Consider the following 22593-nt stretch of genomic DNA (forward strand, 5'->3'; position numbering starts at 1 on the left):
TTGTCTCGGTGCCAGAATCGCGTGTCGAGGTTGGAGCTACTCGGCTTTAATCCGTAATCGGCAGGCGGTGGGTCTGGGTCAGGGGCTTTAATGTACGAGATTTCGAAGGGGTCACTGGAATCATGCTCGGATTCGCTGGGAGTGGGGCCTGGTGCAGGGGTGTAATCATAACGTGGTGTGCTGTGGCTGTCGTCATTGCTATTGCTATCACTGTCGCTGTGGTTGAAGGAAGGGAGAGGTGGAGTCGTGCCTCTGGGGGTGGAGTTGAAGATGTGTCTGAGGACGGGCTGGACTGGCTGGGGGAGGGGAGGAATGCGTCATCTGTGGGCGGGGCGGCTCGTCCGCTGCTGCGAGCGAGATGTGGTGTGCATGGTTGTTCTGCGAGCCATAAGCCTTAAGCTGGTTTATGTGAAACCACGCAGACTTGCCATTGGGATAGGTGATCTTGTATACCGAGGGGCTGACTTTGTCTGAAATGGAGTATGATCCGGAAAATTTGGGGTGAAAGAATGAACTGGGGTTGTATAGGGATAGCATCACTTGCTGCCCTACTACAAACTCGGTGGCGTGTACCGTTTTATCGAAACAAGCTTTGCTTTGTTTCCTCCTGGTCCCAAGTCTCACAGCTGCTGCGAGCTGGGCTGCCTTTATGTTCTCAATAATCTGCTGTACAGCATTTTCATGCGTGAGGGCGGTGACTGCGGGGCTGGCCAAATCCAGTCCAAATAAATACTCTGTCCCTTTCGTGGGGCATCTGGTCATGAGGGTGTGGGGGGTGTATCCTGTGGACGTGGATACCGTGTTTCATAGGAACATTAAAGAAAATGGGAGGACCGAGTCCCAGGTGCTGTTGTTCTGTTGCACCATTTTCCTGAGAGTGGCTTTTAGAGTTCTGTTCATCCTCTCTACAATGCCACTTGACTGGGGGTGGTATGCTATGTGAAACTTCTGCCTAATTCCAAAAATTGTGAGGACATTCTTCATTACACGTCCTGTAAAATGGGAGCCTTGATCAGACTCTATACTGCGTGGGAGGCCCCATCTTGTGAAGATGTGCTGTGTTAGGATTTTAGCTGTGTTGGCCGTATTTGTTCTGGATGGAAAAGCTTCCACCCATTTTGTGAAGGTGTCGATGACCACCAACACATACTTAAAACCATTTCTGCAGTGGGGTACGGGTCCTATATAATCTATCTGCAAATTCGTCCAGGGGCGATTAACGGGTGGGTGTGACTAAGCTGAGCCTTTCTTGCATATCTGTCCGGATTGTTCTGGGCACAGATCAAGCAATTTTCAATGTAATGGGTTACGTCGGCTTTTAAATCAGGCCACCAGCAGAGAGGTCTGAGGTGGGTTCAATGCATTGGTGTCCATGATTGTCATGGAACTGACAAATAATCTGGTTCCTGTCCTGGCTGGGAACTGCATAAATGCCGTCTATCAAAATCACACCGTCATGTGTGGTTATTGCGTTCTTAAACTTATCGTACGGGGCTGGGGAGGATCCTTTTAAAACTTCTCTGAGCTTTTCATCTTCCTTTTGGGCTTTCGCTAGATCCTGAATGTTAGTCTGTGAGACCTGAACCACGTGTGTTGGGGTGCTCTCGGGGGGGTTCCAAAAGTAACCATGTCTGGAACCTGCCTGCGCTAGGGCGTCTGCTTTAACGTTACCGGGGAGGAAGAATGGTGATGACTGCGAACCTTAATGATACCATATTTCCTATCTTTAGCTGTCTCTAGGATATGCCGGAGTAATGGGGCTGAGGGTAGGGGCTTTCCGTCTGCGGAAACAAATCCTCTAGTTTCCAACAGGGGTAGGAATTCTGTTAAACTTTTGCAGCATATAAACTGTCCGAATATATGTCTGCTGGGGTCGGAAACGAGTCAGGGTGATCAACAATGTAAGCTATGGCTGCCAGTTCTGCTGCCTGCGAGCCTAGATGTCCTGGCAACTTTAATGACATTTCTTCAAGGGCACGTCCCTGTGCGTCCTCTACATAAATGCCGCAACCGGTGATTCTGTTTCCATTCAAAACTGTGGAGGAGCCATCCACATAAATTTTCAGGGGTGCGCACATGTCTGTGGGCTGGGGTCTCTGGGGTGTATTACCTGCTTTCCTGGGAGCTGACTCAGGGCAGCACGGTAGCATTGTGGTTAGCACAATTGCTTCACAGCTCCAGGATCCCAGGTTCGATTCCCGGCTGTGTCTCTGTCTGTGCGGAGTCTGCACGTTCTCCCCGTGTGTGCGTGGGTTTCCTCCGGGTGCTCCGGTTTCCCCCCACAGTCCAAAGATGTGCAGGTTAGGTGGATTGGCCATGCTAAATTGTCCTCAGTGTCCAAAATTGCCCTGAGTGTTTGTTGAGTGGGGTTAATTGGTTATGGGGATAGGGTGGTGTGGGCTTGGGTAGGGTGCTCTTTCCAAGGGCCGGTGCAGACTCGATGGGCCGAATGGCCTCCTTCTGCACTGTAACAAAAAATTCTATTCGGTATAAATGGGCCTGAATTATGGTTTGTGGTGATGATCTCACACTCGTGGGGTACCTGCATATTGCTAATTGTCGGCTAGGAAAGTATGGGTCTTGGTTCTTTTAACTGTAATGTCCTGTCCCTGTAAAAGAAGGGACCAACGGGCTGCGTGGATTTGGCTGACTGCCATCGGTAAGTCGACCGTCTAACAATAGCTGTGTTGGTGTGTGTTCAGTGAGCATGGTGATGGGGTGAGTCCTGAATGTAGGCGAAGTACTGTACTGCCCAAAAATCAGCGAGCAGGTGCCTTTCCAGGCAGAAAATCCTTGCTCGACAGGGTCTAACACACATGAGACGTATGCCACGGGGCCTAATTGGTCATGGCGTTCCTGGAGGAGCATGGTCGAAAGGGTTCGGTTGGTGCTTGCTACTTCGATTGCGTACGGGGAAAATGGATCTGGGGACCTGTAATACGCGGGCTGAGCTGAGGGCTCTCTTTAAAGCATCCACGGCATCCGTGTGCTGTGGAAGCTATTCCCAAGGTGCCTGTTTCTTGAGAAGGTCGGATAGGGGCGATGCTTTTGTGGCAAAACCGTCAATGTGGTTTCGGCAGTAGCCAACCAGTCCTAGAAATGACCGGAGGGCTGAGACATTATGGGGAAGGGGCAATTTGACGATCGAGTCAAGTCTCTTTTGCTCGATCTCGCGTTTACCATGAGTGATTACTGTACCCACGTAAATCACTTTTTCCTGCAAAACCTGGGCCTTCTTGGGGTTGACTTTACATCCAATCTGTTTTAGGAGTCCTAGGAGTTCGGCGAGAAGCGAAATGTGCTCTCCCTTTGTGTCTGTCTGTAGTAGCAAGTCATCTACATACTGGACCAGGCAATCGGGGCGGGGAAATTTTGCTAGTCCATTTGCCAGCTGTCGGTGTAAAATGGAGAGGGAATTGTGGAAGCCTTGTGGAAGGCACGTCCACGTGTATTGTTGTCCCTGGAATGTAAAGGCGAATTTGTATTGGCACGCTTTACCCAATGGAATGGACCAAAAGCCGTTGCTAATGTCCAAAACCGAAAAAAAATTTGACTGGAGTCCCTGTTTGAGCATGGTCTCGGGACTTGTGGTTACGGTGGGGGCTGCTACTGGGGTTACTTTGTTCAGTTCCCGGTAATCAGTGGTCAGTCGCCATGATCCATTTGGTTTCCTGACGGGCCAAATTGGTGCGTTATTCGTGGAGGCTACTGATCGGAGTACGCCTTGATCAAACAGACTCTCTATTACTTTGGAGATCTCTCCCTCTGCTTCTTGGGGAAAACCGTACTGCTTTTGGGGTCTGGGGTCGGGACCTGTAATGTTCACTAAGCTAGCTATCCTGCCACAGTCGTGCTTGTGCTGTGAAAATGCTGCTTGTGTAGGACTTCCCTAACCTGTTTGGCCTGACTAGTGGGTCGAACCAGAAGTCTCCTCCTGCGCTGATTCTGTTTGCATACTCTCCAACTGTGAGCATGGCGGGGGCTCATGCTGCCTTTGCCATTCTCCATACACATTTATTTACCGGATCAAATGAGAGGTTGTGGGAGCTCATAAAGTCGATTCCCAGAATGTGTTCAGCTGTCTGGGCTAGATCGACCAAACCTACGGGGTGTTTAGTCGTAATGTTCCCTATTTATATCGCTACAGGGGCTGTGATATGTCCTTGTTGTAAATGACCTGTAAAGCCGCTGAGAGTGATGGTGTCCGTGGTGGGCCACGTGTCTCGTTGAAACATCGTAGAGGAATTGAGTGTGGTGCGGGACCCTCGTGTGGCCCAAAGAAATTCTACGGGATGTCCCCGGACTGCCTGCTACGACCCGTCTACCGGACTTGCCCCAAAGGATGTCGCAGACCCAAGTTGGGGAGCCCGAACACCGTCAGCCGGTGCCGTCCATGACTGCGTTCTCTGAACGGGCGCTAACGCTATGGATTGACTTTACCCTATTCTTATTTAGAGTGCCTGTCTGTTGGTTTCTCTGCTGCTTTTGGGGCACGTTGCACTCTTGTGCATAGTGTCCTAATTGTCCACAATTGTAGCATTCCCGCGATTTAGGCTGCAGTGTGCTGTTCATGCCCTCATTTACCCATGCGGGGCTCTGGTGCGTCCTAACTGGATGCATGCCTGCCTGCTCTTCCTCTGGTTTTGCAAATGCGGTTTTGCCTTGGACGGATTGTTCCCAAGAGTGGGACAATCTTTTCAAAACCCATTTCTCGTTGTGGGCCTCGTCTGAGGGGTCGTAATTTGCACAACCTCTCTGTCCTGCTTCTGTCGCATGAGAGGCTAGAATTTGAGTCCATTTGGCCATATTATCCACGGACAAATGGGCGCAGGCTAACTCTCCAAATACTGCTGTGAAATATATCCACAAGAGTCCAGCAAACGCCGTGGGGTACTCTGTTTTCTTTTGCCTACACTTGTTTAGGCCTTCTACGGGGTCTCCTCTGTTATAGCCGATCGCATCCAGGATCGCTGTGTGCATTTCTTGGAGTGTGCCTCCTCCTACATTCTGTGGGTCCGGAAGAGCTGCCACGACTGAAGGGTCGAGGCTTAAAACTGTGAGCTTCACTTGCTCCTTTTTGTCCAGGCCGTACATGGTAGCCTGCTGTTTAACTCTAGCGAAAAACTGGTGGGGGTCTGATGTGGGAAGGAACGGTGTAATTTTTCCACACGCGTCCTGTAATTGGGTCACAGTTAACGGGGTTGTATCTAGGAAATCTGCGTTTCCTTCCGCTGCAGCCCTGCGGAGTGTGGTTGCAGGGTTCATGGGGGTGTGTTCTGCCTGTTCAGTTGGGGTGCTTTCTTTTTCTGGGGTTTTTCTTGCGTACATGTCCCATGTACGTATCTGTGGGCAGTTTCATTTAACTCCTGCCAGTCGGGGCCGTTTTCCTGGTCTAACTGGGGTCCAAACGTACTTTGAAACCCATTCTGGACAGAAAGCAGAGATTGCAATTCTGCAATTTGCTTCCAGCACGTTGCGTGATCTAGGGAGCTCTGCCTTTGTTCCGTCGTGGAAGTGTGGAGCGCTCGTAGGGCTGCTTTTAAATCATTGCACTGTTTCTGCAATTGCTCTACCTGTTGCTCGGTTTCTTGTCTTACCAAGACCGCGTGTTGCGTGTCCTGGTGGGCCTTATCGTACTGAGTCTGAAAACTACTCAAATGGACGAGACAAGACTGGTGTGCTCGCTTGGCATCATCCACCTCTCTGTCCCTCGCTGCTACCTGTTCCTTTAACTCCTTATTCTCCTTCTCAAATTCGCTCACATCTCCCTCACTATTTCTGTCTCTCTCCTCAACCTCTCTACGGAGCGTCCTAACGACCTCCTCTGTGCCTCGCAATTGTGCCAAGCAGGACACGATTGCCATCGGCTTGCGAGCTTTCCCCAAGCTCGTCTTCTGAATCTCTGACAGGTTCTCGCACCAGATATGTCCTATACTCCCGGGACCTGTTTCATCGTTGGCGCAGAATTCACTCCCTTTGAGATATCCCTTTGAGATATTTTCTGATCTCTTCTTCCCATACGGGACACTGTCCTACTCTACTGGTCGCTGTGACCTCGAATTCTTGGGGGTTCATAAGGCGTTCCATTGCCTTCATTGCCATTTTCTCTATCTCTGGGTTCTCTACTGAATTTGGAACAGGGGGTGATAAAGTGGTGGTGTAAACACGGGTACAGCTTACGCTATTTTCCGGCCTACAATACTCCCGACGGTTTTACGCAACAAAATCTCTCCGGTTTACCTTATATCCCTGTTAATACGCATGCATTAACACACTTCTGAATCTCGGAGGTTTGATCAGTATCGTTCTCACACTTGTGGTTTTTCTGTTTCCAATTGGATTCCAATTCAAATTTGGGGTTCTCTCGGAGTGACGAGGCCACTTCTAGGTCGAATCCCGTCAGAGGTCGCCAGTAAATGTTGCTCTCTTTGGTTGGCTCTGAATATGGCGGTCAATATGGTCGCCTTCTTTATTCTAATTACGTTTGCTCTAGAGTCGCCAGATATCTTTCGATACCGCCACAAGGTTCAAACCCGAATACTGCTCAAAGACTCGATACACCAGTTAGTTAGTTCAAAGTCAATGCTTATTTATTTACACACACAGTTAAATATACTTATGCACAAAACTCTGCAGACTAAACTATCACTACTGCTAAGGCCTATACTTAGCTTCGGGCGCCCACTCGGTCAGAGGAACACTGGCTGTTCGGTTCTGAGGCTGCTGGGGGTCGAACTAGTACAGGGGAACAGCTAAGGTCGTCTGTCTGGTAGCGTGCGTTGACCTTGGACTTGTTTCTGGTGCAGCTGGTGGACAGGTCTCTCCTCGGTGAGAGCCGGGTCCAAGAGAACGATTCTCTCTTGGGGGCTCCTTCTTATACCCAAAGGGGCTTCGCGCTCTTTTGGGTGGGCCTTGAACTTGACCCCAATCAATTTGGCCGTTTCTTGATCATTCCTAATGGTTTCATCCAATAAAGGGGTGAGTGCCCTGATGGCTGGGCATATCCTAGGTGGCCGTTGGCCTGCTTTGTTTTGGTCTCCTCTGGCGCCGGGGTGTCTGCCTTAGTATCGGTTACTCAAATGTTACTCTTTTGTTCTCGGAGATGGGCCTACAGTTTTGGTCTTGTCTGGGAGCTGCGGCTCCAATATACAGACAAGCTCTGAACCTGCTTGTTTTCTCAGCATTGTCCATTTTCCCTGCAATCTTTGCAAAGTGTCCATTTTGTAATCGGGAAGTGGCTATCCCAGATGGCTACAAGGCTACGCCCCCTAGTTCTGCTTTCACCCGCCAGTGGAAACATCTCCCTGCACCTATCCTATCCCCTTCATAATTTTATATGTTTCTATAAGATCCCCCCCCATCCTTCTAAATTCCAACGAATACAGTCCCGGTCTACTCACCCTCTCCTAGTAATCCAACCCCCTCAACTCTGGGATTAACCTATTGAATCTCCTCTGCACACCCTCCAGTGCCAGTACGTCCTTTGTCAGGTTAGGAGACCAAACCTGAACATAATACTCCAGGTGTGGCCTCACTAACAACCGATATAGTTGCAGCATAACCTCCCTAGTCTTAAACTCCATCCCTCTAAGAATGAAGGACAAAACTCCATTTGCCTTCTTAATCACCTGTTGCACCTGTAAACCAACTTTTTGTGACTCATGCACTAGGACACCCAGGTCCCTTTGCACAGCAGCATGTTTTAATATTTTATCATTTAAATAATAATCCCTTTTGCTGCTATTCCCACCAAAACTTTGCTTTAAAAATTCATGTCTTCATCCCTCAAGTGCAAATTTGACATGGTAGACAGGTTTGTTTGTTTGTGTGATGAGTTGTGGGCATCGCTGAAAAGACCAGCATTTATTGCCCATCCCTAATTGCCCTTGAACTGAGTCCCTTGCTAGGTCATTTCAGAGGATAGTTAAGTGTCAACTGTGGATTGTTACCATGGACTCAGAGTCATTTGGCGTCTAAGGGTGGATTTCTGCACTCATTTCTGAGACTAGCTTTCAATTCTAAATTTTTTTAATTGAATTTTAATTCCACCGGTTGCCATGGTGGGATTTGAATCCATGACCCCAGAGCATTAGCCTGGGCCTCTGGATTTCTAGTCCGGTGCCATTAACATTATGCCACCATCTCTTCATGAAGGATGAAAGTCTGTCTCTGATAGAAATCAGAAATTTGAACTGCATTAAGCTTGACAAATGTATCCTATTTCTAGCAGACGGCTTCATTCATAATGACGTAACAGAAATATTAATAAAACCCAAATCCTAATTTTCCGCAATCCACTTTTGAATGGCTTTTTGCATATCAACCTGCGGTACTGAGAAAGCATTGCATTATTGGAGATGCCATCTTTACCGAGATATTAGATCTCACTAGACTGATTATGGTGTTCATGTGGACATTAGTGATCACATGGTAATAATGTGAAGAAGTAGAATGGGTTCTGGCCAAATCTAGTACTTCAACCAACATGTCAGCTGGCCATTCATCTCACTGATTCTTTTTGTCAAATGTTTTTATTGAAGGTTTTCCATTTTACAGTTTACTACATGTTGCAACAAATCCCAATATCCAGCACAGCACAACGCAATTGTCACTCAACGTATACAAGTAGTAAAGACTGGTAAATACTAACACAGATGGTTCATATTATCAATTAAAGTTGTTGTAATCAGCATCTCCTTTCACATGGATTAAAAGGTACAATACAAAGAGTGGGGGATATCAGGATACCCAAAGAACAGGACAGAGCCATGAGCACAATGCACAATGGTGCACACCCTCACCTGCAGGATAACAAAGAGCTACACAGCATGCAAGGTCTTTTACAACCGTACACAACCTGATTCAGTTCCCCCTAGATCCCCCCCCCTCTCCACCTTACCTGTAGGCATACTGAGGCCGCCACTCAAGTTCCAGCATCAATAGGATTCCACCCATTACTTCTCTCGAACAACAGGATGATATACTCAGTGGGGAACAGGCAATTCTGGATTTGGTGATGTGCAATGAGGTAATGAAAAAAGCAATAAGGGGGGGAGAAAATGAAATATGAGTGCAAGCTAGCTACTAATATAAAAGAAGATAGCAAGAGCTTTTTTCAATATATAAAAGGTAAGAGAGAGGCAAGAATAGATATTGGACCACTGGAAAATGAGGCTGGTGAAGTAATAATAGGAAACAAAGAAATGGCAGAGGAACCGAATAATTACTTTGCATCAGTCTTCATGGTGGAACACGCCAGTGAAATACCAGAACTTCGGGAGAATCAGCGGGTTGAGGTGAGTGTAGTGCCCATCATTAAGGAGAAGGTTCTGGGGAAACGGAAAGGTCTGAAGGTGGACAAATAACCTGGACCAGGTGGACTACACCCCAGGGTTCTAAAGGAGATAGCTGAGGAGATTGTAGAGGCATTGGGGTGATCTTTTAAGAATCATTGGAGGCAGGAAGGGTCCCAGAGGACTGGAAAATGGCTAACGTAACACCCCTGTTTAAGAAAAGAGGGAGGCCGAAGATGGGAAATGATAGGCCAATTAGCCTATTGGTAAGATTTTAGAGTATTATTAAAGATGAGATTGCGGAGTACTTGGAAGTGCATGGTAAAATAGGACTGAGTCAGTACGGATTCGTCAAAGGGCGGTCATGCCTGACAAATCTGTTAGAGTTCTTTGAGGAAGTAACAAGGAGGTTAGACAAAGGAGAACCAGTGGACATCGGCCATTTAGATTTCCAGAAGGTCTTTGACAAGGTGCCATACAGGAGGCTGTTAAACAAGTTAAGATCCCATGGAGGTAAGGGTATGAATAGAGGATTGGCTGACTGGCAGAAAGCAGAGAGTGGGGATAAAGGAGTCTTTTTCAGAATGGCAGCCGGTGACTAGTGGTGTGCCTCGGGTCGGAGTGGGGACCACAACTTTTCACAATGTACATTAATGATCTGGAAGAAGGAACTAAGGCACTGTTGCTAACTTTGCAGATGATATAAAGATATGCAGAGGGACAGGTAGTATTGAGGAAGCAGGCGGGCTGCAGAAGGACTTGGACAGGCTGGGAGAGTGGGCAAAGAAGTAACAGATGAAATACAATGTAGAAAATTATGAGGTTATGCACTTTAATAGGAAGAATGGAGGCATAGACTATTTTCTAAATGGGAGGAGGCTTAGGAAATTAGAAGCACAGAGGGACTTTGGAATCCTAGTTTAAGATCCTCTTAAGGGTAACGTGCATGTTCCTTCGACAGTTAGGAAGGCAAATGCAATTTTAGCATTCATGTCGAGTGCGCTAGAGTACAAAAGCAGGGATGCAGTTGGTAGCATAATAGTTAGCACTGTTGCTTCACATACCTGTGGAGGCTGGTACGGTAATTGAACCGTGCTGTTGGCCTGCCTTGGTCTGCTTTCAAAGCCAGCGATTTAGCCCTGTGCTAAACCAGCCCTGATACTCCCTATACACACGCGACTGCGTGGCAAATTTGGGTCCAACTCCAACTGCAAGTTGCTGATGACACGACCATATTGGGTTGGATCTCGAACAACGATGAGTCAGAATACAGGAGGGAGATAAAGAACCTAGTGGAGTGGTATAACGACAACAATCTCTCCTTCAATGTCAGCAAAACTAAAGAGCTGGTCATTGACTTCAGGAAGCAAAGTATGATACACATCCCTGTCTGGATCAATGGGGCCGAGGTGGAGATGGTTGACAGCTTCAGATTCCTAGGTGTGCTCATCACCAACAATCTGTCCTGGTCCACCCACGTCGACGCAATGACTAAGAAAGCACAACAGCGCCTAAACCTTCTTGGAAAACTAAGAAAATTCGGCATGTCCGCATTGACTCTTACCAACCTTTACAGTACGAAGTCTTACAACACCAGGTTAAAGTCCAACAGGTTTGTTTCGATGTCACTAGCTTTCGGAGCGCTGCTCCTTCCTCAGGTGAATGAAGAGGTCTGTTCCAGAAACACATATATAGACAAATTCAAAGATGCCAAACAATGCTTGGAATGCGAGCATTAGCAGGTGATTAAATCTTTACAGATCCAGAGATGGGGTAACCCCAGGTTAAAGAGGTGTGAATTGTACCAAGCCAGGACAGTTGGTAGGATTTCGCAGGCCAGATGGTGGGGGATGAATGTAATGCGACATGAATCCCAGGTCCCGGTTGAGGCCGCACTCATGTGTGCGGAACTTGGCTACAAGTTTCTGCTCGACGATTCTGCGTTGTCGCGGGTCCTGAAGGCCGCCTTGGAGAACGCTTACCCGGAGATCAGAGGCTGAATGCCCTTGACTGATCAAGTGTTCCCCGATTTTTACAGATGCACCATAGAAAGCTATCTGGCTGCATCACAGCCTGGTATGGCAACTGCTCAGCCCAAGGCTGCAAGAAACTTCAGAGTCGTGAACACCGCCCAGTCCATCACACCAACCGCCTGCCATCCATTGACTCTGTCTACACCTCCCGCTGCCTGGGGAAAACGGGCAGCATAATCAAAGGCCCCTCCCGCCCAGCTTATTCACTCTTCCAACTTCTTCCATCGGGCAGGAGATACAAAAGAATGAGAACGTAGGGAAGTTGTTTCCATTAGCAGGAGAGACTAGGACCTGGGGGCACAGCCTTAGAATAAAAGGGACTCACTTTAGAACAGAGATGAGGAGAAATTTCTTCAGCCAGAGAGTGGTGGGTCTGTGGAATTCATTGCCACAGAGGGCAGTGGAGGCTAGGACGTTGAGTGTCTTTAAGACAGAAGTTGATAAATTCTTGATTTCTCGAGGAATTAAGGGCTATGGAGAGAGAGCGGGTAAATGGAGTTGAAATCAGCCATGATTGAATGGTGGAATGGACTCGATGGCCCGAATGGCCTTACTTCCGCTCCTGTGTCTTACGGTCTAACACGCACTAACAGATTCAAAAACAGCTTCTTCCCCGCTGTTACCGGACTCCTAAACGACCCTCTTATGGACCGATCTGATCTCTTCACATATCTTCTCTACTGAGTAGTACTAAACTCCTGTATGCTTCACCCGATGCCTGTGTCTATGTATTTACATTGTGTATTTTGTGTTTGCCCTATGTATTTTCTTTTCATGTACAGAATGATCTGGCTGAACTGTACACCAAACAATACTTGGTCCACGTGACAAACAAATCCAATCCAAATTTCCTTTCTTCTTAATTTTTCTTTACACAACAGTTAACTTCACAAAGGATTATAATTTTTCCTGATCCTATTAATTCTTGCGGTTCTTACACCAGCAGTTGATAAGCTTGTAGTGATTGTTAGATTTACTGAATGGCATTTGCAATGACACATAGAACATAGAACAGTACAGCACAGTACAGGCCCTTCAGCCCACGATGTTGTGCCGACCATTTATCTTAATCTAAGATCAACCTAACCTACACCCCTTCAATTTACTGCTGTCTAAGAGTCGCTTAAATGTCCCGAATGACTCTGACTCCACCACCTCTGCTGGCAGTGCATTCCACACACCCACCACTCTCTGTGTAAAGAATCTACCTCTGACATCTCCCCTATACATTCCTCCAATCACCTTAAAATTATGTCCCCTCATGACAGCTATTTCCGCCCTGGGGAAAGGTCTCTGGCTATCCACTCTATGCATGCCTCTCATCACCTTGTACACCTCTATCAAGTCACCTCTCTGCCTTCTTCGCTGCAGTGAGAAAAGCCCCAGCTCCATCAACCTTTCTTCATAAGACATGCCCTCCAGTCCAGGCAGCATCCTGGTTAATCTCCTCTGTACCCTTCCCAAAGCATCCACATCCTTCCTATAATGAGGTGACCAGAACTGGACACAATATTCCAAGTGTGGTCTAACTAGAGTTTTTAATGTGCTTTTAATTTCTGCAAAAATAGCTGTTGACGGAGTCATTGGGTTATTTCTTAATAGCTTAATAGCTCCAAGAACATAAGAAAGCATATTACAAAGGAAAACCATTTAGCCCGTTCCCTTCATAGACTTGTTATAACTTGCTGTTTCATGGCCTCTGCCCTTATCTATATAAGATTTGAACAACATTCTGTATCCCCGTTATTTCCCTGTATCCTGGATTTATGGGAAATTTAGAAATATTAAGCAGGTGCCTCCATATTCTGTAATGTTTTGATTACTATTGTGCAGGTGCCTTGTCTAAATTTAAATTCCTTGTGTTTCTGCAAAGAAATGCATCATAATTTTTATACATTTGCAGTGTTTGAAAAGGGGAACTGGAATTTTTCAGCCACTTTTCTTTCTGCAACGTGACAAAGAATTTTTTTAATATTTTCAAGCGTTCCCTGCCTTCTACTCCACTTACCCACAAAAGTATGTTTCCCGCCTTTCGGAGACAGCTGGATTATTTCCTCAATCTGCATATTGCTTTGACTTCAAGATATGTTCATCCAGTGGAAAAATAGGAGAGAAGCTTCTTTGGCAGATTCATGAGATCTAACTTGAATATCAAGCAAGTTATGGACCACAGCAGTTCAAGAGGATGGTTCACCATCACCTTCTAAAAGGCAATTAGAGATGGGTACAAATGTTGACCCAGTGACACTCTCATTCCATGAATTAACAAAAAGGATATTTATAACAGGCCAGCATCATTACTAAAATGTCAAGTTAGCTTAAGGATTTCTAATGCGACATCTCAATGCTCTGTCCATCCTACAGATGGAGAAAAAGAGGTAAAAAGATCAGGATGAACAAAGGTGCCTCAGATGTTTAATTTTTGTGGTATGATTTTTCAACTGAAAGCTTAAACAATGGCTGGATCAAGGAATTGTGTTTTTTTTCTTGAATCTGCAAACAAGTGGTGGCACGGTGCCACAGTGGTTAGCACTGCTGCCTCAAGACATCGAGGACCCGGGTTTGATCCCGGATCACTGTACATGTTGAGTTTGTACATTCTCTTCGTGTCTTCATGGGCCTCACCCCCACAACCCAAAGATGTGCAGTGTAGGTGGATTGGCCACGCTAAATTGCCCTTAATTGGTTAAAGAAAAAAAGAATCGGGTACTTTAAATTTATTTTTAAATAATCTGCAAACATCATCTATTTGGATAAGCATTTGAAAGATCCATTAATTAAACTCTTCATAATTAATAAAAATAAGTTCTTTGGAAAGCCCAGTTTATTCAAATGCCTTCTTTTATGGGTTTAACTTCATTTATCCCGACTAAGAAGGAAACAGTTGAAGTCTCCATTATTTTCAATGGCATACTTGAAATACCTTGATATATTCCCCACTGAGCCTTGGCACAAAGAAAACTCTACATGCACAGAGCTAGCAATTTGAGACCTGTGAATGAAATCCCGTAAAGTATTATACTGAACTCTCACTCCCTCCTAAAACTCCCAAGTTTAACATCCAGCTCTTTCATTTTTTTTTTCATTTATGTGTTGCAGAAAGCACCCTATATACCTTCTGCTTGATTTTCATTTAATTGATAATTTGTAATTATTTTTATGTTCAAAATAAAGAAATGTTCAGAAATCTTGCAAACGACTTCACTGCATTACATGTATAGGTGGAAGAATAGTATATAAAAACAGTCCATTTTATCGAGCACCCTTTTTGCCTAGTTGGCCAGGAGAGATCTGTTTTTCAATAATTTGAAGTTTTCAACTCATCTGTTTGCAGGAAGCTTTGCCAGATACCCAGTGACAAATATGATTTGTAGCTAGGCAGATTCAAAACAACTTCTCAACATCAGGGGAAAAAAAGACTAATTGCAGTGATGCATTCTGCCACAATATTTAAATTACTCTTACCCACTTTTAATAATATAATCTTTATTAGTATCACAAGTAGGCTTACATTAACACTGCAATGAAGATACTGTGAAAATCCCCTAGTCGCCATATTCCAGCACCTGTTCAGGTACACTGAGGGAGAATTCAGAATGTCCAATTCTCCTAACAAGCATGCCTTTCGGGATTTGTGGACGGAAACAGGAGCACCCGGAAAAAAACCACGCAGACACGGGGAGAAGGTGCAGACTCCACACAGACAGTGACCCAAGCTGGGAATCAAACTTGTGACCCCACTGTAAAGCAACAGTGCTAATGACTCCCTACTGGAATACAAGCCCTTTTTAAAGCATTTGTTATGACTGCATCACATTTTCCACAGTGGAAGGTCTACCCTTACCTTAAGTAACAGTTTCTGGATACCTCCTGCCTTCTTTGTTGATTACTTGTCACCTGAGAGTACCTTTAAGAAATAGGTGTTTAAGAAATGTACCTTTAAGAAATGGGTGTGTATATAAATATCTGTAATGAGAGTACCTTTAAGAAATGGGTGTTTACTACTGCAGTGATGTCAGAGAGTGGGTGGAGCTGGGCTGTCTGTCAGCTTTTTACTTTTGTTTTTGAGCAGGCTGCAGTGTGTGTTTTAGTTTCGTTTTCAGAGCTGGATAGCTGCAGTCACAGCCAGAAGGTGTATGAATCTCTCTCTGTAATCTAAAGACTGCAAATGGATCCTAGTGATTTAAAACTAATAACAGTAGTGACTTTAACCTGATGTGCTTCTGGTAAAAGGTGTTTTAAGTCATATGGATGTTAAAAGGAAAGCTTAAAGAACTACTTAGTGTTGTATTCTTTGGGGGTTGTATTTAAATTGATGGTTGCTAAGATGTTCACTGTATGTTTTAAAAAGGTTAACTTGAGTTCATAGAATAAACATTGTTTTTTTTTTTTTTTAAACTTTTCCATTTCTGCTGTACCACACCTGTAGAGTGGGCCATGTGCTCCCCATACCACAATTTATTCAAAGTTGTGGGTCAGGTGAACGCCATGATACACTTTGGGGTTCTCTAAACCCTGGCCCATAACATACTGTCCAAGTCAAGAACTGTTATTTTCATCAGTACCTACCTTTGAGAGCTAACTGGTCCAACCTGCTTCAAAGGTCATCAAGTCCAAAAATGGGTGACATACTCCTCTGACAACAAAGATAATATCACAAATGCATCCCAAAGGTAGTCCCAAATCAAAGACTATTTATTGAAAGTTTTATATCTAGCATTCCCTTCGTATTTGCCAAACTTTCTATACCACAATTCTGTAGTCGGTGTCAGGCACAGTTGGGTGTAACACCTAGAATTGCTTTCAGCCTATAAACATTGTTTAGATTTCCATTCTTATTATTAATTCATGCTTGAAACTCTCAAACATGTTACTGCTCTTCCAAGCTCTGTTTCTCTGAATGGCTGTGAGATGGGTTTCAGGCATTTCATAGATTTCATAGAATTTACAGTGTAGAAGGAGGCCATTCGGCCCATCGAGTCTGCACCGGCTCTTGGAAAGAGCACCCTACCCAAGGTCAACACCTCCACCCTATCCCCATAACCCATTAACCCCACCCAACACTAAGGGCAATTTTGGACACTAAGGGCAATTTTGGACACTACGGGCAATTTATCATGGCCAATCCACCTAACCTGCACATCTTTGGACATTTCTTGCAGATATAAGCTTCTTTATTTTAAAAGTATAAATTACTTGAGTTTCAGTCTCATGGTTACAGCATAGAAAGTCTTTGTTACCAAAGCGGATTAGCCGTGGTTGCCATCTCAGGGTCAATGTCTTGTCAATCCTGTTAGCAATCTGCACATCTAATTTTATGGCAGTGGACCCACTCCATAGGGGCTGGTTTAGTACAGGGCTAAATAGCTGACTTTTAAAGCAGACCAAGGCAGGCCAGCAGCGCGGGTTCAATTCCCGTACCAGCCTCCCCGAACAGGCGCCGGAATGTGGTGACTAGGGGCTTTTCACAGTAACTTCATTTGAAGCCCACTTGTGACAATAAGCGATTTTCATTTCATTTCATTTTTCATTTCACTCTGACCTATGTCTGGTTATATGATAACCCCAGGGTGAAACAATCAAATTATCTTGCAAAACTATCCAGGTGGGCATATTTTTGACATGTACACTTCTTCAAACTCCTCAAAGATGGACAGGGCTTAATACAAATCAGCTTCATTTTACAGCAAGTGAACATCGAGAGAAGCAATTAGAATCTGATGTACTCATTCAGTCAGTACAACTTGTCTTCATGTCACAATAGAAACATAAGGTACAATCCAAAATCAATTAATTATCTTGCTTGACTTAAGTAAAATACATTTAATTCTCTTTCCTTCTTGGAACCTTGTTCTGGATCTGACTGCTTTATAGCGGTCTAGTAAATCTCCATATGTTTTTAGGCTCTTGCCAAGCTCCCATGACCAGCAACTCCCCAACACTATGGGTGCGACGTTACATTATTTTATCATGACAAGCTGATGATTGTTTTATTATTTATAGTCTGTTGGAGACAACTCCAAAGCTAGTACTTTAGCACGTTAACTGTGTTTTGTGTTGGACCCCATATTGTGTTGGATGTGCTATGCTTTAAAACATAGCATGTAAAGTAGCTCTTTTCCAAATGCTACCTGTGAGGAAAAGAAATTGCCAAGAGATCCCAACACGTGACGAACATTCCTTAAGATTTTGTGACTCCTTCATCCTTTCATATGTCTGTCTTAATTTTTTCCAGGGCAAGAGGCAGAAGATGTGGCCGGTGCTGTCAGAGCAATGGGGCTCCTATTTTGTAGATGGTGTCACAGGACTGGAGGGTGAAGGTGAAACTCAGGTGTACACATGGTGCACCAACAACATTAACACTTACAGCACCATCGCCATTCCCAGCCTGCAGGCTATAGCAGGTAAGGAAGAAAAGAGTAACAACTGGACATTGTAGGGTCATAGTACGGGTGGAGCTAAGAAATACAAAGTTAATAAAATGCTGGTGTGAGTAGTTTACAGACACCACAGCAGTTACTGTTTTGGACAACAAATTAGGGAAACATGAAACATATGGTAATGCAACTCCTGGCTAAGCAAAGTGAGCAAAACTAGTTTGAAGGATGAGTTCATGGGATGTATTCAAGGCAGTTTTCTATCATGGCGCCGAGGACCCGGGATCAATCCCAGCCCCGGGTCACTGTCCGTGTGGAGTTTGCACATTTTTCCTGTGTCTAAGTGGGTCTCATCCCCACAACCCAAAGATGTGCAGAGTCGGTGGATTGGCCTCACTAAATTGCCCCTTAATTAGAAAAAAAAGAATTGGGTACTCTAAATTTATTTTTAAAAAGACAGTTTTCTAGATCAATATGTTGAGGAACCAACTAGTGAACAGGCTATTTTAAATCTAATAGTTTATTTTAAATTTTAGAGTGCCCAATTATTTTTTTTCCAATAAAGGGGAAATTTTATCATGGCCCATCCACCTAACCTGCACATCTTTGGGTTGTGGGGGCGAAACCCACGCAAACACGGGGAGAATGTGCAAACTCCAAGCGGACAGTGACCCAGGGCCGGGATTCGAACCCGGGTCCTGAGCGCCGCAGCCAACAATGCTCACCATAAATCTAATGTTATGTAATAATACAGAGTTCATTAGTAATCATTCATTAAAGGATTCTCGGGGAAAGAGTGGTCATAATACAATACAAATACACATTGAGTTTGAGGGTGTTGATCAACAGGTAGATCGTGGGGGGGCGGGAGAAGGTGGAGATTTGGGGATTTATTTATGGGGAGACGATTTGGTAGTCTGGTGTTGCTGTCAGCAAAGTTTTGGCTGTCTGGGACAAATTTGTTCAGATACCTCCAGATTCATAATTTTGTGCAAAAGGCCTTTCCGCCATTTCTCTTAGCACTGCTGTCATCCTGCTGAGGGGGATTCTATCTTTAGCAGAGTCTGGAGGGGGGAATATTTCAGGTGTCTATGCGCAAATCCTGTCAATGGAGTCGGCCTTGGTGGATGGGGTGATGGCGAAGTGGGAGGGGGAATTGAGACCTACTTTGGATGAGGAAGTGTGCAGTGCGCCCGTCACATAATTTCTATGTCCTCTTGTGCACGCTCAGCCTGAACCAGCTTAAGGTGGTACATAGGGCTCACCTAACTCAGGCTAGGATGAGTGGTTTCTTTCTGGGGCTGGAAGACAAGTGTGAGTGGTGGTTTCAGGAGACGACCAATCACACCCATATGTTCTGGTCGTGCCCCAAGCTGGTAAGCTTTTTGGTCTCTTTCTTTAACACCATGTTAGCGATTCTTAACATTGATCTGGAGCCCTGTCCTTTGGTGGCCATTTTCAGGGTGTCGGACACGCCTTGGCTGCAGACGGGGGTGAAGCCCAATGCTCTTATCTTTGCCTCATTAGTAGCCCAGAGGTAGGTTTTGCTTGAGTGGTGGTTTTCTACTCTGCCCAGGGCCAGGGTGCAGTTGGGTGACCTCATGGAATTTTTCCATCTGGAGAAGATCAAGTCAACCTTCAGGGGGTCAGTTAAAGGATTCTACCTGAGGCTATTGATTTCCTTCTTCAAAGAGTTAGTCGCTGTCAGTTGTTGGGGGCGGGGGGGTTATTTTTCCTTTTTGTTTGGGGGTGAAATATCAGCCACTATGTTATTGAATGGCAGAGCAGCTTCGAGGAGCCGTTTTGCCTCCTCTTATTTTCTATGTTCTCGGTCATAGAGTCAAATGATTTTTTTTAACCTTTACTTAATAAATATTTTACTTTTTATGGTGCACTTGTTTCTTTCATATGTAGCATCATCCGTTCTATGACTGCTTATGATCGAAGCATGTCTCAGCTGCTTTGTGTGTGAGATTTGCATACTGTTCCTAATTGGTATTATGATTAATGGCATACCATTTTAGAAAAAGATGAAAAGTATTTAATGATAATAATCGCTTATTGCCACAAGTAGGCTTCAATGAAGTTACTGCGAAAAGCCCCTAGTCGCCACATTCCGGCGCCTGTTCGGGGAGGCTGGAACGGGATTGAACCCGCATTGCTGGTCTTGGTCTGCTTTACAAGCCAGCTGTCTTTGCCCACTGTGCTAAACCAGCCCATTTTGCACAACTTTGAAGCAGTACATCAGTAATGTAACATTTGAAGTTTACAACTTAACAGTTGATTCTGCTGATAATCGTCAAAGGAATTGCTCACATGCAAGTGAAGTTACATTAAATAGTGACTCACCAAATCATGTTTTCACTAACCTGGTGATCTAACTTTCCCACCGAATATGTGATCTTTATGAGCAGCATCAGTCTATAGGAAATGTATTGGATTTGCACCTTTTGCAATGGGATGTTTCTGCAATTTACCCTTTTTTTGCCAATGATCTTTGTGGCTTGTTTAGGTTTCATAAACAGACCGAGTTTCTTATGATTCAAAACATGGGCAGCATTTTACAGGTGCTGGGTTTTCTATCCCATCACCCAAAGAGTCAATGGGGAATGCTCCCTCGCAGATGCCAACTGGCCAGCAGACATTTAATGTCCCTTGTACAACTGCAGGCAAACCAGGAGTGGTTACCAATGCTGGGCCTACAAACTGTCCCCAGATTAAAAGACAAAAAGGAGCTGTGTGGGGCTCGTGGGGATGGGAAGGAATGCTTGGGGTTGATAGAGGGTGATGCGGGGGCATGCAGGCCTTTGTAGGAGCATCCAATGTGGAAAGGTGAAGGGGGCACCCCCACTTCTTGCCCGCGTAAAGGCTTCACCTGACCTTGAAGCTAAGTGGAGGCCCTGTAGTGCTAATTAATTGGCTACTTAAGGGCTGGCTTCAATTGAAGTGAGGGCTTGTCATTTTGTTTGTTTAATTTACTGTAATTGTTTACTCTAAAATAGTATTGAAGATAGGGTTGGCTGGTCATCCAATGCCCGTGTCTGTAAAATTGAGTAAAGATTAAAGGGGCAGGAATGTGACCGGAAAAGGCCACCCTGGAGATATTTTCCCCCGCCGTCCACAAGGGACATGTTAATAGGTGAAACTCGAACACCATTGTGTATCAGTGGCCAAACCATCAGAGACAATTGGTGAGGACAATGGAAAATAGATATCAAGGCCAGGTGACAGAAACCAGGTTCATGGTCACGGACATTTCATAAGACACACTTTTGGGAGTGGCAAGTAGAAAGAAAGAAAACGGATTACAGATCATCAAAGGACTCTGTCTAAAATCCATCACAATAAGAAGTCTTACAACACCAGGTTAAAGTCCAACAGGTTTGTTTCGATGTCACCAGCTTTCGGAGCGCTGCTCCTTCCTCAGGTGAATGAAGAGGTATGTTCCAGAAACATATATAGAGACAGATTCAAAGATGCCAGACAATGCTTGGAATGCGAGCATTAGCAGGTGATTAAATCCTTACAGATCCAGAGATGGGGTAACCCCAGGTTAAAGAGGTGTGAATTGTGTCAAGCCAGGACAGTTGGTAGGATTTCGCAGGCCACATGGTGGGGGATGAATGTAATGCAACATGAATCCCAGGTCCCGGTTGAGTCTGCACTCATGTGTGCGGAACTTGGCTATAAGCTTCTGCTCGGCGATTCTGCGTTGTTGCGCGTCCTGAAGGCCGCCTTGGTGAACGCTTACCCGGAGATCAGAGGCTGAATGCCCTTGACTGCTGAAGTGTTCCCCGACTGGAGGGGAACATTCCTGCCTGGTGATTGTCGCGCGATGTCCGTTCATTCGTTATCGCAGCGTCTGCATGGTCTCGCCAATGTACCACGCTTCGGGACATCCTTTCCTGCAGCGTATGAGGTAGACAACGTTGGCCGAGTCGCACGAGTATGTACCGCGTACCTGGTGGGTGGTGTTCTCACGTGTAATGGTGGTATCCATGTCGATGATCTGGCACGTCTTGCAGAGATTGCCATGGCAGGGTTGTGTGGTGTCGTGGTCACTGTTCTGAAGGCTGGGTAGTTTGGTGCAAACAGTGGACGCGCAACAACGCAGAATCGTTGCTCACCCCAGCCCAACGCCGGCATCTCCACATCATAAAATCCATCAGGATGCTAAGAATTCAGGCTGGTCTTTACTTACCTATTTGAAGAACAAAACTAGACTTTTGCTGCAGGTGTTAGACAGCATCTTGGCTGGAGTGAAGCCACAAAAACCTGCTGCAAGCAATAAGCATAATGAATCCACCTTCAGTAAACCAAAAAGGGAATACCGCCTGCAATGTTGCAAGAGCTCATCTCAAAGAAAGCAAGTGTGACAGGTAATGTTGGAATTTTAAGGCTTAAGTGAATGCTATCTGTTTTGTAATCATCTTTTTTTGTGTGTGTGTGTCTTTGTGAGAGTGGGTGCTTGCTGTTATGAAAATATTTCCGGTGTTGAGTAATAAACGTTTGTCCTTAAAGAAAATGAGAAACGCTGTCATTTGTCTCTTCTCGAGAGGTACTCAGCTCTCAGGGATTTATAACACTTTTCTTTTAAAACAGATCTGTCTTTGGTCAGTTACGAGGGGGAACAAGAGAACAAACTACCATCTCTCGTTTGTCCGTAACAATAGTCCTCCAAATGTTTTCTCCTCATACAATCCATAGAATCCCTACAGTGCAGAAGGAGGTCATTCAAAGAACAAAGAGCAAAACAGCACAGGAACAGGCCCTTCGACCCTCCAAGCCAGCCTAAACTAAAACCGCCTGCATTTACGGAGTCCATATCCTTCCATTCCCACCCTATTCATATATTTGTCTCGATGTCCCTTAAATGCCACTATCATACCT

At 45.2% G+C, this 22593-nt stretch overlaps 1 protein-coding gene across 2 annotated transcripts in view; it reads left to right on the top strand.

Annotated features, from left to right (window-relative positions):
• nt5dc1 (5'-nucleotidase domain containing 1) overlaps positions 1-22593 on the top strand; it is a 764356-nt gene that overhangs the window by 694987 nt on the left and 46776 nt on the right. For both annotated transcript variants that reach the window (XM_072499430.1, XM_072499431.1), the window contains one exon: positions 17562-17730. In XM_072499430.1, the coding sequence (XP_072355531.1) occupies positions 17562-17730 (169 nt within the window). The remainder of the gene's footprint in view (positions 1-17561; positions 17731-22593) is intronic.

Source organism: Scyliorhinus torazame, chromosome 4, assembly GCF_047496885.1.
Source record: "Scyliorhinus torazame isolate Kashiwa2021f chromosome 4, sScyTor2.1, whole genome shotgun sequence".
NCBI lineage: Eukaryota > Metazoa > Chordata > Chondrichthyes > Carcharhiniformes > Scyliorhinidae > Scyliorhinus > Scyliorhinus torazame.